General features: G+C 42.7%; 1 protein-coding gene and 1 non-coding gene across 4 annotated transcripts; one reads left to right on the forward strand and one right to left on the reverse strand.

Annotated features, from left to right (window-relative positions):
• Positions 1-4,007: 4,007 nt before the first annotated feature.
• Positions 4,008-4,089, forward strand: TRNAL-UAG (transfer RNA leucine (anticodon UAG)). Its single transcript has one exon. It is a non-coding gene; the product is annotated as a tRNA-Leu (tRNA).
• A 1,018-nt stretch (positions 4,090-5,107) lies between these two features.
• LOC146430760 (putative short-chain dehydrogenase/reductase family 42E member 2) lies at positions 5,108-15,241 on the reverse strand. 3 transcript variants are annotated; one of them, XM_085074693.1, is made up of 12 exons: positions 15,132-15,241; positions 14,236-14,616; positions 13,623-13,718; positions 12,615-12,672; positions 11,880-11,998; positions 11,139-11,214; positions 9,618-9,700; positions 8,433-8,570; positions 7,957-8,022; positions 7,216-7,279; positions 6,500-6,573; positions 5,108-5,865 (listed from the first exon to the last, which is right to left on the reverse strand). In XM_085074693.1, exons 2-12 carry the CDS (start codon positions 14,392-14,394, stop codon positions 5,617-5,619), a joined length of 1,182 nt encoding a protein of 393 aa, XP_084930819.1. In that variant the 5' UTR covers positions 14,395-14,616; positions 15,132-15,241; the 3' UTR covers positions 5,108-5,616. The 3 variants fall into 3 exon arrangements, with proteins under 3 accessions (XP_084930819.1, XP_084930817.1, XP_084930818.1); XM_085074691.1 differs by having other exon boundaries at positions 15,011-15,216; XM_085074692.1 differs by having other exon boundaries at positions 14,965-15,216.
• Between the last annotated feature and the right edge of the window lie 296 nt (positions 15,242-15,537).

Consider the following 15,537-nt stretch of genomic DNA (forward strand, 5'->3'; position numbering starts at 1 on the left):
CAGGGTCCGTGCTGGATATTTCACTCCAGTGAGAAAACCGATGAAAATCTGAGGAGAACCCCCAGCCAACACCGTTAGTTGTTAACGATGGGAGGATCCCGGGGCGAGTGGGGACAGGAAGGTGTGCAGTTCTCCAGAACGCTGCTCACGGGACAGCCACCCAAATTTGCTTTCGTTTCTGTTCCCCTTGGATTTGGAGCTCCAAGGAGGGGGTGTCCTGGGGCAGGTGCTCCCATGGGAAGCACCCACAGCCCCCCGAGGATCCCAACCCCGAGAGGAGGCACAGGGAACATGTGGGCCTGCCAGCTCTTCAGGTTGGTCTTTTTGGCTAAATTAAATTGCACAATTGCACATTTCCCCACAATAAATGGCAGGATTGTGCACCAGATTTCCAGTTCCAAAGACCGCATTTCCTCAAAGCACCCACATTTGCATTTTTCCTAAAACACTGGCTTTCTGGGTTGAAAATGCCCATGTTTAAGGTTTTCCTCAACCTGGAATTTGTGGAAAATTTAAACAAAACTCCTTATCCTTTCATGAGTTACATGGAAATTAGTGTAAATAGGTTCTGGCTTAATTGTATTACTTGGCAGCCTGCAAAGAGTCTGCCTTTTTTACTGCTGTTCAATCCCTTATTCATGTAAATAATCCTCATTAGTGCATTTTACCATGAGTAGGGGTTACAGAACCGAGACTGGAAAATGTGAGTATGTCCTTCGTGACAGATGGATGGTCTCTTGCAGCATCACAGACAGAAAAATGCACAATCCCTGCGCTCTCAGAAGAGAGCAGAAAAACACTGCTGTAATGTTAGTGCTGAGATAATCTCCATGAGAAGATTACCAATATTTAATTAAAAACACGCAGAGCAGATGCTCTGACTCTGCAAGGAAAACCCGCCTGCCGCCACCATTACTTAGATAAATTAAACTGTGTCTCAGCAGGGGGACTGGAGGGAGCAACACGTGCAGGAACAGCACCTGCAGTTTGAGGGTACTTGTAATTTTGTCACCAATTTCCAGCACCATGCTGAGGGTGCAGCCCTGGTTTGAGAATATCAAGCAGACACTTGACTGAACCCCCGTTTAATGCTGCTTCCTACAGGCACATTTTTTCTCACATTCATGCAGAGTTTAAACTCAAACACATTTGCAACGTTAGTGATTGTGCAGAAAAACTCTTGAGGCCAGATTCATCTCCCAGCTGCAAATCACTGTGGTAAATATTAACATCAATAACTGAGCATTTTTGCTCCATGAGCACCAGAACGTGCATTTCCTCATCTCTCATTCTGGTGTCAACCCAGCTGAGCACCCTGAGGAGAGAGGTACCCAGCATAGCTGTGATGTCAGGATGCTTCATGGCAGGGCCTGGGAAGAGTACAGACTCATCAAATTAATTCTGAAGGCCTAGTAGAAGCCAGATGCCTGGTTCCCACTGCATGAAAATGTGTTGATAATGGTTTAAAAAATCACCACCTGCCATGGTAGGCTACTGATAACGTCGGAATGATGTAACTGGTGTGATACATGAGCACAACTGAACAAGTCATGAGAGTAGCTTGCTTTAAACTCAGGCAAATAATGAAATCATTAAGCTTGCAAAAGACTTCCAAGGTCAAGACCAACCTTTTACTGAACCCCACCATCCCACTAAACTGTATAATAAAGTGCCATGTCTTTTTTTTTTTTTTTTTTAACACTTCCAGGGGTGGTGACTCCCACTTCCCTGGCCAGGCTGTTCCAAAGCTTAACCTACTCCGTAAGTGAAGAAATTTTTCCTAACATTCAACCTGAACCCCCCCTGATGCAGCTTGAGGCCATTTCCCTTGGTCCTGTCACTTGTTACTTGGGAGGAGAGACTGATCCCCACTTTGCCACAACCTCCTTTCAGGGGGTTGCAGAGAGCCTCCTTTTCTTGAGGCTAAACACCTCCAGCTCCCTCAGCTGCTCCTCACAGGACTTACCCTCTAGACCCTTCACCAGCTCTGTTGCCCTTCTCTGGACACAAAACACTTGGCATCATTTTGGACTAAAAGGAACCTAGTGGCACATGGCCGACTTATGCCATGAATCGTCATGGAAGAGTGTTCTGCCCTATTAGGAACATAGGTTATGCTTTCTCAAGCTACACATTTCTCATGCTTTTAAATAAGCCAGCTCTGCTACCCTGGTGCAATGGTGTACTGTTTCCCAGGTTTAAGCCTGGGGCTTCTATTCTCTATAACATTTTCTTAAAAGAACAATCAGTGATGATGAAAAACTAAAGACATGTTGAAATGAGGTATTGGCCCAGACATGCTGTATCTTCTAGTTTTAGTTTTCTACTTGTACATTTTCTGTTATATCCTTAACACTTACATAGTTTGATTCACATTTATTTTTTTGTTTGAAAATATTCAAAATTAATTTGAAATGGCAACCTAGGAAATTAGCGACCTACAAGTTTAGTATGTTATTTTTCCATTGAGTATATTCAGCATTGCATATATTTTTCCCAAGAGCACTGTAGGTTGTAAAGTTTCAGTATGTTCACTTTAAATAAGGTTCCCTTTAGAAATCACTGTGCTAGGGAACTGTGGTTTTGAAAGGAAAAAGGCAAGCACACCCCAAATGATACTAATTTTCAGAGCAATTTTATTCTGCATTCATTGAAAAGCCAGATTAAAAACCTGCCTTTAAATCAATCAATTCCCTGACAATTTGTGCCCTCATACTCCTATGACAATCTGGTTTTATAAGGTAAATCAAGTTGGTCATAAAGCTCATTCCAGCCATATGGCAGGTGCATGTAACACACATACCTAAAACTTCCTGGAGCACCAATGCATGAATTGCTAGGGAAGAAGGGCGATGGTGGACATAATTTCTCCATGCAATTGTTTTAATTGCATGGCATTTAGTCTTGATATTTTTAGCTCTGTCCACAAAGTAATTATACAAATTTCTCCTGCAGGACTCCCAGCACATGAGAACTCATCTTTCTACTCACCAGTGACAGGCTGAATCTGGCTCTGGTTGCCAAACCCAGCTCTCTCATTGAGGTGGACAGGAAAGCACCTGCTTCACTCCGTGCCCGAGCTCAGCGGCAGCAGGTAAGCGAGGCACCGCTGCGGCACACAACGAGCCGTGCTCGGGCAGCCCCGGCCACCAGCTGCCAGCGAGATAAAGGCGGCCGAGGCCTCCCGTGTCGGGTGGGAATGGTTCAGCTGAAGACACACTGCGATGCCAAGTCACCAGCTGCCTGGGAAGGTCGCTGGCCTCGCAGTGAGCTGGCAGTTCTTGAGCAGCACATGTGCTCTGGTGCGCCATAGGCAACTGCAGCGGGCAGGGAAGGCAGTGGGTGTCTGATAACGGGGCAAGATGGACCCTCTTTCTGGCCGGGAGCTGTGTGTAGACCTGCTATCGCGGCTGCGAAGGGACCAGCCAAGGGCTACCCTCGACCCTGAGTGACCACAGCACGGCCATCGCTGGGGTTGCGGAGCCACGCCGCCGGGCAAAGCCCTCCTGAAGACAAGCTGGAGGTGATCCAGCTGCTGTGGGGCACAGTCCGCTCGGCAGCGCCTTGCCGAGGTGCCGGCCTGGGCCTGCCACGGACAAAGTGCCCCGAGGCACGGTCCGATGGCCGGGGCTCCTGGGTAGGAAGACGCCGAGGTTCAAGCTGTGGCCGGCCCTGGGCCAGAGAGGTGGAACGGCAGCCAGAGCCGGCTGCGAGCCCGGCGGAGCGCGGGGGCCACGTGCGCGAGCGGCGCCAGGCGCGGGGCAGCGGCGCCACCTGTCGGGCGGGGGCGGGACTGCGCTGGGCCGGGCCCGGCGGCTCCGCCGGCAGCCGCGGGCACACAAAGCGCGGCGCCCGTGGCAGCGGCAGCAGCGCCGTTCCTGGAGCACGGCGGCCGCCGCAGGCGGTGTGGTGCCGTGGACGCGGGTGGGCAACATAGACAGGTAGATGGGGAGAACGGCGGCTCTGCCCCCCTGAAAGAGGCCTGGCGGGCGGCGGAGCAGCCAGGCGGTAGCGTGGCCGAGTGGTCTAAGGCGCTGGATTTAGGCTCCAGTCATTTCGATGGCGTGGGTTCGAATCCCACCGCTGCCAACAAGTTTTTGTCCCCTCCGCGGCGACTCCTTTTCGCCGCTGGCACGAGGGGAACGCGGGAGCAGCCGGCGGGGCAGCCCGGTGCCGGCACGGTGCGATAGTCACTGTCCGGGCCGGACGCAGCGCCCGCGGGAGGTGGCTGTTGGGGGTTGTCGGTCACGTTCATAAAAGTCGATAAATAGGAAGTTGTGATATGTGCTGGGGAAAAGCGATTACGCACTGTGTGAGTCTCTTGCTTTAAAAGTAAAAGGAGAAACACTATAATTTTCAGTGGTTCTGCCTTTCCGTGCTGCATTTGGGTTGCAGCACGTCCGACCAGCGGGCTAGGCGCCTGGGCTTTGCTGCCTGCCCTGGACTGAGGGGAGGTACCAGCCTTGTCACCTTCTCCAGAATTCTCAAATCCATCCATGATTACTCCCCTCCAGACCAGGATTCCTCAAGCTCTCATCCACAGTCCTTTCCCAAACTCTCTACTGTTCACATCTTGCCCTTGGTTGTTGTCTCCCCACATTACAGGTTGGAAAGATGCAGATGGAAGGAGATTTCTGTGATAAATTCCCACTGTGAGTGGTGTATGGGAAGGAGCTGGAGCCTCCCAGACTGTGCTTTAGGTCCATTTTAGCTGAATAGTAATTTGAAAAGCACATTGTTCACTTTAGCTGCTGCAGGGATTTGCTCAGCACAACTACTGTACTTCAGAAATTTGATGCAGAGACAGACTTGTGCTTAAAGTTCAGCTGGGAGGCAACTTAATTGTGTTAGTTGTTGCCCTTAATAATTACAGGGGGTGAAGGAAGCTGTACAAAGATCTGTCCAACCCATAGTGGCAGATTCCTCTACTGTGACATAAATACACTTAACTAATGTAAATTACTTAGTAACTTCCAGTTTAACTAAAATACCCAGTTTTGACTCATGGAAAACCCTACCAGCAAGTACCCTCTAGCTCTGCATCAGGGGCAGGGCAAGGAGCAATTCTGGGACATCGTGCAGAGGCACAGCACAGACTTCAGCAAAGTTTCAAGTACACTTTTATTTTGCCTCAGATACAGTGATACATCTAGTTCACCAAACCACACAATGTGAAGTCTCTGTAGGCCTGGTGTGTGTTATTTGCAGTAATCTGTTCTGTCTGTCCCTTTGCTTGTTTCTCTGTACCCCAAGGTAGTGAGTTATGACAGAAGGTCAGTCTTTCTCCTTATTTCAGCCTTTTTTTTTTGCTGGAGAAGTGCTGCAGGCTGGCTGCAGTTCTTGTTCTTTCTGCAGGTTCTCATTTACTTCAGCAACCAATTTGGAAAGGTGTTGTTTTGGTTTGAAATAAAGGAGACAATCTTTACTCTGGTTGTGTTTCAGTTATTTGGCAGTAATTGTTTACTGTATTTTAATTTTTCAGGTCCAGCCACTGATCTATTATGATTTTGTTTGTAAATTTGAAACTAGCTGCCTCTTTGTTGCACTGTGCCAGTAACTGTTGTGTAGGTGAGAATGATCTGGGTAGCAATACTGTCAGTTCGCAGTTTATGCAGGTCATTGTCCTCTTTCTTTAAAAAAATTAAAATCTGAAAGGCTGTCTAGTTTTACAGAAAGCAAAAACAAAATTAAAGCAACAGTGAAAGAGAGAAAAACATTGAGGAAGAGGCGATAAGTCGAGGTTTGTGGTCTGGATTTCATGTAGTGGTCTACAGAATCAGCAAAGTCGAACTTCTTAGGGTGGTACCCCAGCTGAGCCCGTGCCTTGTCTATTCGAAATGTGTGAGTAACAGAAATGATCAGTACCTACAGGGCAAAAGAGCCAACATACAAAGGTATGAATACAGGCAACTGGAACTGTAGGAAATGGTAGGAAATGGTAGGAAATGGTAGGAAATGGTAGGAAAGGCACAGTTAAAGGAAATGTAAAATACAAAAACCCCCCACAACATTATATCAATATCTTACGAGTATTGTGCACATTATTTTTAAAATTGTCCACTCAAAATGAGAATCTTGAAAGCACAAAGAGGAATTAAAATATGCAAAGTAGAATCTGTAAGCATCCACAAAAAATGTTCTGCAATTGTTCTCTTGCTTAGAGAACAGAGGCAGAGGCAGATCTCTGCTCAGAGGCAGATCAAAGCAATCTCTTAGGTGCCTAAAGGCCCAGCCAAGTCATACAGGATATTGGCCCTTGGAAGAAAGGAACTGAAGAAGCCTCTCCTAGACTGCAAGCATAAGCTCTGTCCAAAAATCATGGCAGCAAGCAAAATATATTGTCTCAATTGTACACGATGCATGTATTTGTCCTGGAAGCTGGAGGCTGAAGTAGCACTGGGTGGCTTTTATTTTCTACTGACTTAATCTTAAAAGTCTCCCTCATATTAACATGTATGTATCCTGTGGGAATTAAAGGGAGTTTACAAACAGACTTTACCTCATTTCTGGTCAGCAGTGGGGGCAGGTCAATGAATGGTCTCAGAGTCGCATGAAGGCGTTCCATTAATGTGGCTGCATAACAAAAGATTTCTGCTTGAGGTGACAAGAATAAATTGCTTTGCCATTATGATTGTGACATATCTCATACTGTAAATGCTCATGAAGGATAATCACAGACCTGAGAGCTCAGGCCACCATTACTGACACCATCAGGACTACTTGCTCACAAGGGGCTAGATTTCATCTTAATTATTGTGCTTGTGGAAAAAGGATTTGGAGGGTTGGGCACAGATCTAGTGAAGAGGTCATGAAGTTTCATAAAAATGTGGCAACAGAGAACTCAGATTCTATCTGAGCTGCACAAGGGGATTGATTGTGGAGAGAGCAAGACATTTACCCATGCAGCAAATTTCATAAAGTCATGGAGTTTTACGCTTAACTTTTTTTATAATTAACTCCACATAGTTATATATCTGTTAGGTACTACATAACACCTGTTGTAGTGGGACTTAAATAAGAGATCATTCTAGTTTCAACTAGTTTCATACTGCACAGAGCTGAATTTCACACTGCTGAACACTAGGTGAGCCCACAGCATATTATTTTATTCATTAAAATGACAATTGTGGGCAAATAAAACAAAACAACATTATATTACAGTTAGGAATGAGGGTAGCATGGACAGGAAAGTGAAATTTTGATAAAGTATTTTACCTGATGCATACACTAAGCAAGTAGGAACACGTATCCATGGCTTACTGCAACCTAATCTTTCAAACTGAAAAAGATTTTAAAAATAGTGAAAAACCCCAGATGCTTCAAACACGTTTTAAAGTTTCAAAATAAAAGATATTTGTGGAAATATTTACTGTTAAAACAGAAAAATTAATCATTGCTCTTACTATCTTTCATTTTTAAGGGGATTCCAGTTAAATATCACCCACAGACACTGTGTCATTTTCAAATGTCAGTCTTAAAATAATGGAAAAATTTACAATAATTAATTGAAATGTCATGGTATGCTGATACTGAGTTTAACATCATGACATGTTTATGGTTTTGAGCCTATCATTAACAATAAAAAGGTATTTTGAAAAGAATGGACAGATGAAAACTTTATATTTTATAGATTTATATATTTTTGCCCACCCAAAGTAGCCATTATTACCAGCTGCACACCCCAAAAATGAAGACAGTAACAGCTCAGGACAGGGTGCTGGTGCAGATGGCTCTTTGGCCTCAGGGAAGGCAATTGCTTTAATGTAGTATTTTAGGTGGGCTTTGTTACAGTGCTAATTACAGTGAAATTCAAGCAGGAATTAAACCCACATTCAGAGAGTTCCATGTGGAACTCTCACACCCAAAGCAAATATACAAAATGTAACATGCACACAAAAGCTGGAGTTGCATACAGTTAAATAAATTAATGTACTTGGAGAATAATATTGCACGTACAAGTGGAGTTAAAAATTCAAAAATGTTCGATTTTTCACCATCGTGAATGAAATACACCTGGCCACTCTGTTGAATAGGCAGAGAAGAGACAAGTTAGTAAAAATAACAGTGCATATATATTGTCTTCTTTTGCTTTATCTCACTCCTCATGAATAGCTTAAAAGTAATACAGCAATATCAAATATGAGCAGATGCAAGTCACAAAACCTGCTTGTGTTTCAATCAATTGCACTCCTTAAAAAGTGCAAAGATGGAGATATCTTACAGAACTGAATATTCCATCTCTTAACCAACACCAACAGCCAACACTGTGCCCATCCCACATTGCTCATAGCACATTCATCAGCTCAAAACACAGAAAACAACATAAGCTGAAGGACAATAACAATCATTACTGCAGTGGTTACTATAGCAGAGGATACAGAGGCAGGATCCACTGTCAAATGAAAATTTTGATGCTTTCTTTGGGTACTTACAGCTATGTAGTTCTTTCTAGAAGTGAGAGCTTCAGCAGCTAGAATGTGAGCTTGTACAAAATTCTCTACATGTATCCAGTTTGTTTTAACAGAAGGGTCTCCAAACTTGAAGGTAAATAGCCTTCTCTCAATAATCTTCTGTAAACATAAACAAACCAAAGCAAAATGGGTTTTAGAATGTGGTGAAGTGCACTTTCTTGTCCAGCTTAATGTAGGTTTATCTTTACTTATAAAAAATTTAAAATACATGAATCAATTAAAAATAATCAAGGGAAGCAAAGAGCTCATGAGAAAATGTCAAAAGATGTATTGCAATATGTCCTGAATTTACAAAAAATACTAGTCTGTTCTTGGGATAAATTAAATATTGTATGGAAAGGTAAGATACAGTTCTGAGTGGATCAAAAGTATTCACAAAATTGGATCAAATTTATCAAATAGCTTTGGCTAGGAAAAACTGGAAGGTACTAACTAAAATGACATTTGCCATTCTTAAAATTATTTACAAGATTATGAAAATATATTTTGGCTGACTCCAATATAATTTCCTACCTTGGCCATAACCCAAAAACATTTATTATATGGCAAACTTGTATCTATTATTTCCTCCCAGCTGTTTATAAATTTATTTTATATTGATGCTTTTAAAATAATTGACTCATAGAATTCTACAGGGATCATGTTCTAAATGTTGCCCATTGGCCCTGCAATTTAAAAGCAAGTGAAAAAGAGTAAGAGCTGCTGTCCCTCAGTAACCTGTTGTACCAGAGTGTGCTTCCTGGTCTGGAAACTGCGTCATTGGACAGTGAAAGCTGTTAATAGTTGAGGCTGGAAATAAGATATTTTGCTGCATCTCTTTTCATTAATATTTTAAACCATTTGGTGTAAGTTGCATGTAAACAGACATTTGAAATATCATGGATTGGCCTGTATCTTACAGTAATCATTAAATTATAAAGCTGGATTTTCATGTGTTTGTATTTCAAAAGTAGGCTTTTTAAATCCACATCCTTTACAGATATAACGCTTGTTAAAAAAGGTTTTAGTATACTCAGCAGACAAATGAATTGTTGGACTGTTACCCAATAGGATCAGTCAACTTATAATACAAATTAGTGATGCTCCTTACAACTTTTTACCCATATCATAGAAAACTCTGCTGATTAAAAAATTGAAATTGCATACGGCTAGCCTTGGCAAGTGTCTCTGCTCTTCTGGTCCATAGATTCCTGGTGGACGAAGAACACATGTATGGAGTATTCCACCTCCTAGAACATGGGATAAGAACATTCTTAAAAGACCTTCACATGACTACATTGTGTCTTTGTATGAACCAAAGGCTGTGGCAGCAGAACCTACTGTGAAATAAATTCATTTCACTACCTTAAATAACAATACATACCAAAACGTGTTGCTTTGGATATTAAGTTGGGAGAATCAGAACATGCAAAACAGCAAGATAAGATTCAGAGAAGTCCTGCAAGCATATTTGTGTTCCTAGAAAATACCAGATATTTAAAAATCTCTTTCTAATCAGTCCCTTGTCCCTGTGCCAGTGCAGTGAATGAATGTGCCAGCTGTGGTGATGAGTTTGCTGAAGCAAGCAGGTTATTTGAAAATATATTGGATAGTGGAACGAAACCAACTTATCCCCCAAAAATTATTGATGGGAAGCAGGGACTTGTTAGCAGTACAAGGTAGAGCTGAAAGGTTTCCTTAACAGCAGGTGCAACTCCCACTGGAGTGAGGTAGAAGCTCTTGATAATCTCAATGGAATGATAAAAATTGAATCTTCCCAAGTACATAAGTTGGCTGTTTCATCATCTGCTAATAACTCTTCTTGATAGTACTTGTAAACATAAAACACTCAATCCTGCTATGGCTCAGGATCAAAATTGGATGTTTGGAACACTGAGTGGTTCTAACTTCATTGATAAATGCAGAACTGTGTATTGGTCCTAAAATTAGAAGAGGCTTTGATATGAAGAGCTGCTACGGAAATAAATGGGGAAAAAACCCCTTTATTTTCTTAAACAAAATAAATTTGTTGGGATGAGGTTCCCTTCATGGACTCTCTATCTCTTGTAGCCCTCTGCAAGTATCAAGTGAAGAGCCTTTTCTGTAAGTTGTCCGCAGCTAAATTTAGCTCAGTATCAGTTGGTTACGTAGAATCATGTTCCACTTTACATTAATTTGTTTTGCACTGGCAGTTATAGTATCTCACAGGTGAGCTGAAGTATTCAAGTGTATAACTGGCTTCCTCAACACGGAAAACTTTGGGAAGCACTAATAAATAATTCCAGGCTCTAGGCTCAGGTAGCTACTTCTGATTTTAATATATAACTTGAGGGGGTGTGTGGTATGTAACAATTCAACCAGCATTCATGTTTTACTTATATTGCATGAGACAGTGACATTAAACACTTGTTTTTGTTTAATTTATAGCTGTCTTACTGTTTTCCATTAACATACTGAACTTATTGCTACAATGCTAAAATATTTTAAAGACATTGTGGGAACTTAAACCCGATTAAAGGTCATTTTTAAGTGAAAATACTTTCATTTGTGAAAGGGGGTTGGTGACTTAATTTCATAACTGCTGGGCAATCTTGTCCACGAAGGATTGATATAGGACACAGGATTTTTGGGAGGAACAAGAAGAGGAGGAGTAAATTCTACTATGAATTCATGCTCAGTCAAAAGTACCTTGTAGTGGTGATCCATTGGCTGCTAGTACCATTTGTTCTGCAATTGATTTGGTTCTGGAATAATGGTCAACGAGCTACAGAGAAAAAGCAAATACATTTATTCCTGAAATGACAGGGCAGAGAGGCATCTCTCCGTCACTAATTTTTACTTAGCAGGTGGCAAAAAATACCTTAAAATATAGTAGTTGTGGGGTAATAGGTTTGGGGTGAAACACATGGATATCTCTACAGTAAGGAAGCATTTTTGTGTATGCAAATCTAGTTAATTAATTTCAGCACATTTGAGAAGCAATAAATATATGTATGCTTTGAATGCTGCCAGGAATGTAATTGATCACTACTTTGTAATCTGGATTTCTTCTTCAGGTAACAGAAAAGTCAAATGCCAAGTTTTGAAGTCATTACACTTGGCCTGAATTATCCTGCTCACTTCCATGTGGCACTGTCCCCCAGTAAATGTTAATTAAATTGTTATTAAAAATACTGTTTCTTTCACAGAATCACAGAATGATTTGTGTTGGAAGGGATTTCAGGAATCATCTCATTCCATTCCAACCCCCTCTTCCTTGGGCAGGGATACCTCCCACTAGAGCAGGATGGTCAAACTCTCATCCCACCTGGCCTTTTTTGTGCCTTTATTCTTCCATCAGGCAAAACATCATCATAAAAACTCCAGGCTTTTTCAGAAACACGAAAGTAAAAAAAGAGGAAATTTGAAAATATGGTACAACTGAAATACCTTCTCAAGTGGGAAATATGGCAAAGATTCCTCATCCCCATCTTCAATAGGAAGCCCTCCAAACACCACATTTACTGAGCTGGTGTAGATCAGCCGAGGGATGTTTTGTTGTTTGCATGCTGTAGCAATGTGTAAATTCAGTTACTTCAGTGGAAAATAACATGGCAAAAAAGTTTGTGTGATGTTTTTTCTAAGAAAGTGTCAACTCTTTAAAGAGAAAAACCTTCCATTCTGTGACTGGGTGAGTTGAAATGCAAAGGATATTCAAAGGGAAGACATCAGGGTAGAAGCAAATGCTTTACTCTCTGGCACATCCTAAGCTGGGTGCCAGTACTGTGCCTCAGAACTTCCCCAGCCTGATAAGCTGGGCATCAGGACAGAAGTCCTTCTGCTTCAAGGCCTGCCCACTGCTTGTGTACAAGCTATTAGCAACCAGGTTAACTGCTACAAAACACACAGGGAATTGGTTAACTCCTTACATAGATACAAATTCTGACATCAGTCAAACAAGGTGTTGAAAAGCTGAAGTAGCTGAACTACAGTGCTGGCTCTCCTATCACACCTCGTTGCAGAATTGAGCATAACCCCTCCATGATGTGTTTCCTCCTTTTCTGCCAACAGTGTAAAGTAGTTGGTAACAAATAGAATGTGCCAAAAAGGCCAGCTGGTTTCTCTAAATGGGATATAATATTTGATATGCTATGCTAACACCCAATGGCACAGTTAAATACGTACCATCAATGATGAATCTTGTTCCATTAAGGTTTACAGATTCTATTGCTTCTTTATGCAACTAGAAAAAGAAAGAAATTCTGCATTTTTTAGTAATAATACAAATCAAATTCAATAGGGGGATGTTAAAAATGTCCCCAAATAAAAATAATCTAGTGCTTTCATTAAAAATGTGATCTAGACTGCTGGACTGCTGTTTCAGACTTAAAGAAGCCTAATAATTATTTTTAAACTATACCTGTATTTTTCTAGTATTTTTACAGACCACTCTACTTGAAGCAAAAAGGATTGTTGAGCTTCTAAAATACATGTCCAGTTATTATATGTCTTGCGGCAGTATGTTAAATATCTGTGTTTCAATAGCACTTTAGTGACCAATTGCCTGTACCCAGAGCAATTCCTATTACACATTGCTCAGTGGTAAACAACTTTGAGTGAGCTGTTCTATCCAGACAGGGTAATTACTAAAGTTCCTCTTATTAAATAAAGTAAAAAAGGGTGTGTTTCTGTGTCTGTGTACTTGTAACTATAATTATGAAATTGTGACTCAATGTCCTACATCAAGTCCATATTTATGGCTTTTTACCCAAAGGCAAATAATGAAAGACTTGAAATACTGCCATCATTATAATTTAGATATATGAAATAATTTATGATTTAGTTCAGGTTTTATTCTTCCTAGTGACCTTACACCTAGGAGATCCATGTCAAGGTTTAGGGAAGAATCAGGGTTTTGGAGGGAACCAGCCTCCTTTGTCCTTCCTTTTGTCTTCACAATATTTCAATGCCATTTTTGTCTCCAACACCTTCCCAGGATGCTGGTGGAGCCTCTAATGGAGAAGAAATCACTCTACAAGCAGCCTGCTTGCAGCTAGCGCTCCAGTTTTCACAAAGCAATTTACATCAGGGCAATATGGAGAGATTAAATGTATCATGCAGTGTTACAGCATCCAGTCTCTCACTCTCAGTGTGGGCAGTCACACAGAAAAAAACAAAACTATGTGGACTCACTTGCTCTGTTCCTGACATTCCATATGAAGCGACGTGAAACACGCAGTCAGCCGCTTCACAGACGGAAAGTATGGCACTGTAGTCCCTGATATCTGTCTGTAATACATAAGAAAAGATTTCTGGACTTGAAATCAAAGCTGCAGGTGAGCATTTGTCATACAGTGGGTTAGCACAGAGGGAATCCATTTATATAATGCACATATAGAACTGTACTTGCGATACATCCCGAGACTCAAAACTGGTTACACCTCAGTACTTGCTGATAATATTTTTCTTCCATAGAACCCAAAGGACTTTAAGGACATTCATTAAGGTTCACAATACTCCTGTGTTTTTTCTACAGGTGGTTAAACTAAGGCATAGATGAGGGCAGGATCCTGAGGAGTCAGGAGTGAAACTGCTCTGCGCATTACAGGTTTCACTGGTTTCTGGATTTCAGACATCCTAAAATCCATTCACCAAAACTCATGCAGGATGTTCACACAGTTGAAAAGGTTACTGGAATTTGAAATAATTGGCAATTAGATATTTGGATTCTGTGAAAACTAGTAAAACATTATGGAAAAGGCAAATGAACTAACTTTGACTGTTGGGAAAATATTATTTATCATACCTGGATCCACACCACTCCATTGGGAATCTCCCACATAGGCTCGTGTATGTCACACAGAACGACAGAAGCTCCTGTTCTGGCAAGAGCACATCCCAGATTGTATCCACAATAGCCGCCGCCTCCTGTCACCACAGCTCTCATACTGGTTTGATTCGGCATTTCTGTTTCCTTTGGAGTTGGACGTTCGGTGATAGGGTCTTGCCACTCTACTCATTTATAAGTTTTGTGTCAGTGAAATACTGCCTGATACTACCAGATACATGTAACAATTCCTCTTACACGGTGAAAATTGCTCCATAGCACTACTGGATACAGACAATTTCAGGGAGTTTCACATTAACAAGATGTATTCACGGCAGCAAAATCTGACTTTAATGCAACCTGTTTAAGAGAGATAAAGATAAAAGCAAAACAAAATTTACAGTCTCCAGTTTATTGTCAAGCCAGACATCTGAGAGAAGTGGTATTTCCAGCTTCGTTTTAAGTACCAGCAGCTGAACATAAAGTAGGAATAAGCTGACTTGTGATCACAGGCAGTGCTGGAGTTGAGATAGATGAGGATATCAGGAGGGAAGAGGGATGCCTGATCCTTACGTTATAACTTTAGAAGGTGTATCAGAGAACAAGGCTATCAAATCCCTCGCTTTCGAGGCGAACTCGAATGAAATAGCTGCTATGCTACAGAAAGAGTTAATAACTGCATTAAGAAAAAAAGTAATAGTGGATAACTTATTTCCTGAACACGGGGGTTCTTGCTTTTCTATGGGCTCCTCACCGGCAGTCAGGACATTTCAGGGGCTGTGGCTACCGACTCCCTCCGACACCCCCGTCCCTGCCCCGGCCGCAATTAAACATTCAAAGCCACCCGAGCCCCGCTGGGGCTCTGTGCATCTCACTTGCAAATCGGCCGGGCGGGCAGCGCAGGGAGCAGTGCTCGGGCAGGGCCCCGGCCCGTCCCCCCGGCCTCGGCGGTGCCGTTGGGGCCGTTGGGCACCGGGGGTTGCGGCTCCGGCCGGCCCGGGGCGCGGGCAGCGGCCGCGGGAGCCGCTCCGGGCAAGAGTAGCCGGCCCGGCCCCGCCGCCAGCCCCCGCAGCGGCCCCGAAGGCTTCCCGAGGAGTCCCGCAGCATTTCCGGGGCTCCTCTCACCCCGCAGCATCTCTGGCGTCCCACCGCACTGCCAGGCTCCCACAGCACCCCTGGGTCCCACTCATCGGGCAGCAGCTTTGGGATTGCACAACTTTCCTGGGATTCTGCTCATCCCACAGCATCCCTGGGATTCTGCGCATCCCACAGCATCCTTGT

This window comes from Lichenostomus cassidix, chromosome 14, assembly GCF_008360975.1.
Source record: "Lichenostomus cassidix isolate B80296 chromosome 14, HeHo_3.0, whole genome shotgun sequence".
Lineage (NCBI taxonomy): Eukaryota > Metazoa > Chordata > Aves > Passeriformes > Meliphagidae > Lichenostomus > Lichenostomus cassidix.

Excerpts from the sequence above, each read along its gene's own strand:
- LOC146430760 (XM_085074693.1), bottom strand. The coding sequence starts at position 14,394 with ATGCCGAATCAAACCAGTATGAGAGCTGTGGTGACAGGAGGCGGCGGC. Across the intron at positions 11,215-11,879 it reads CATATTTCCCACTTGAGAAG|CTCGTTGACCATTATTCCAG; the intron begins GTATTTCAGTTG and ends TTTTCTCTGTAG. Across the intron at positions 7,280-7,956 it reads TTGAATTTTTAACTCCACTT|TTTGAAAGATTAGGTTGCAG; the intron begins GTACGTGCAATA and ends AATCTTTTTCAG.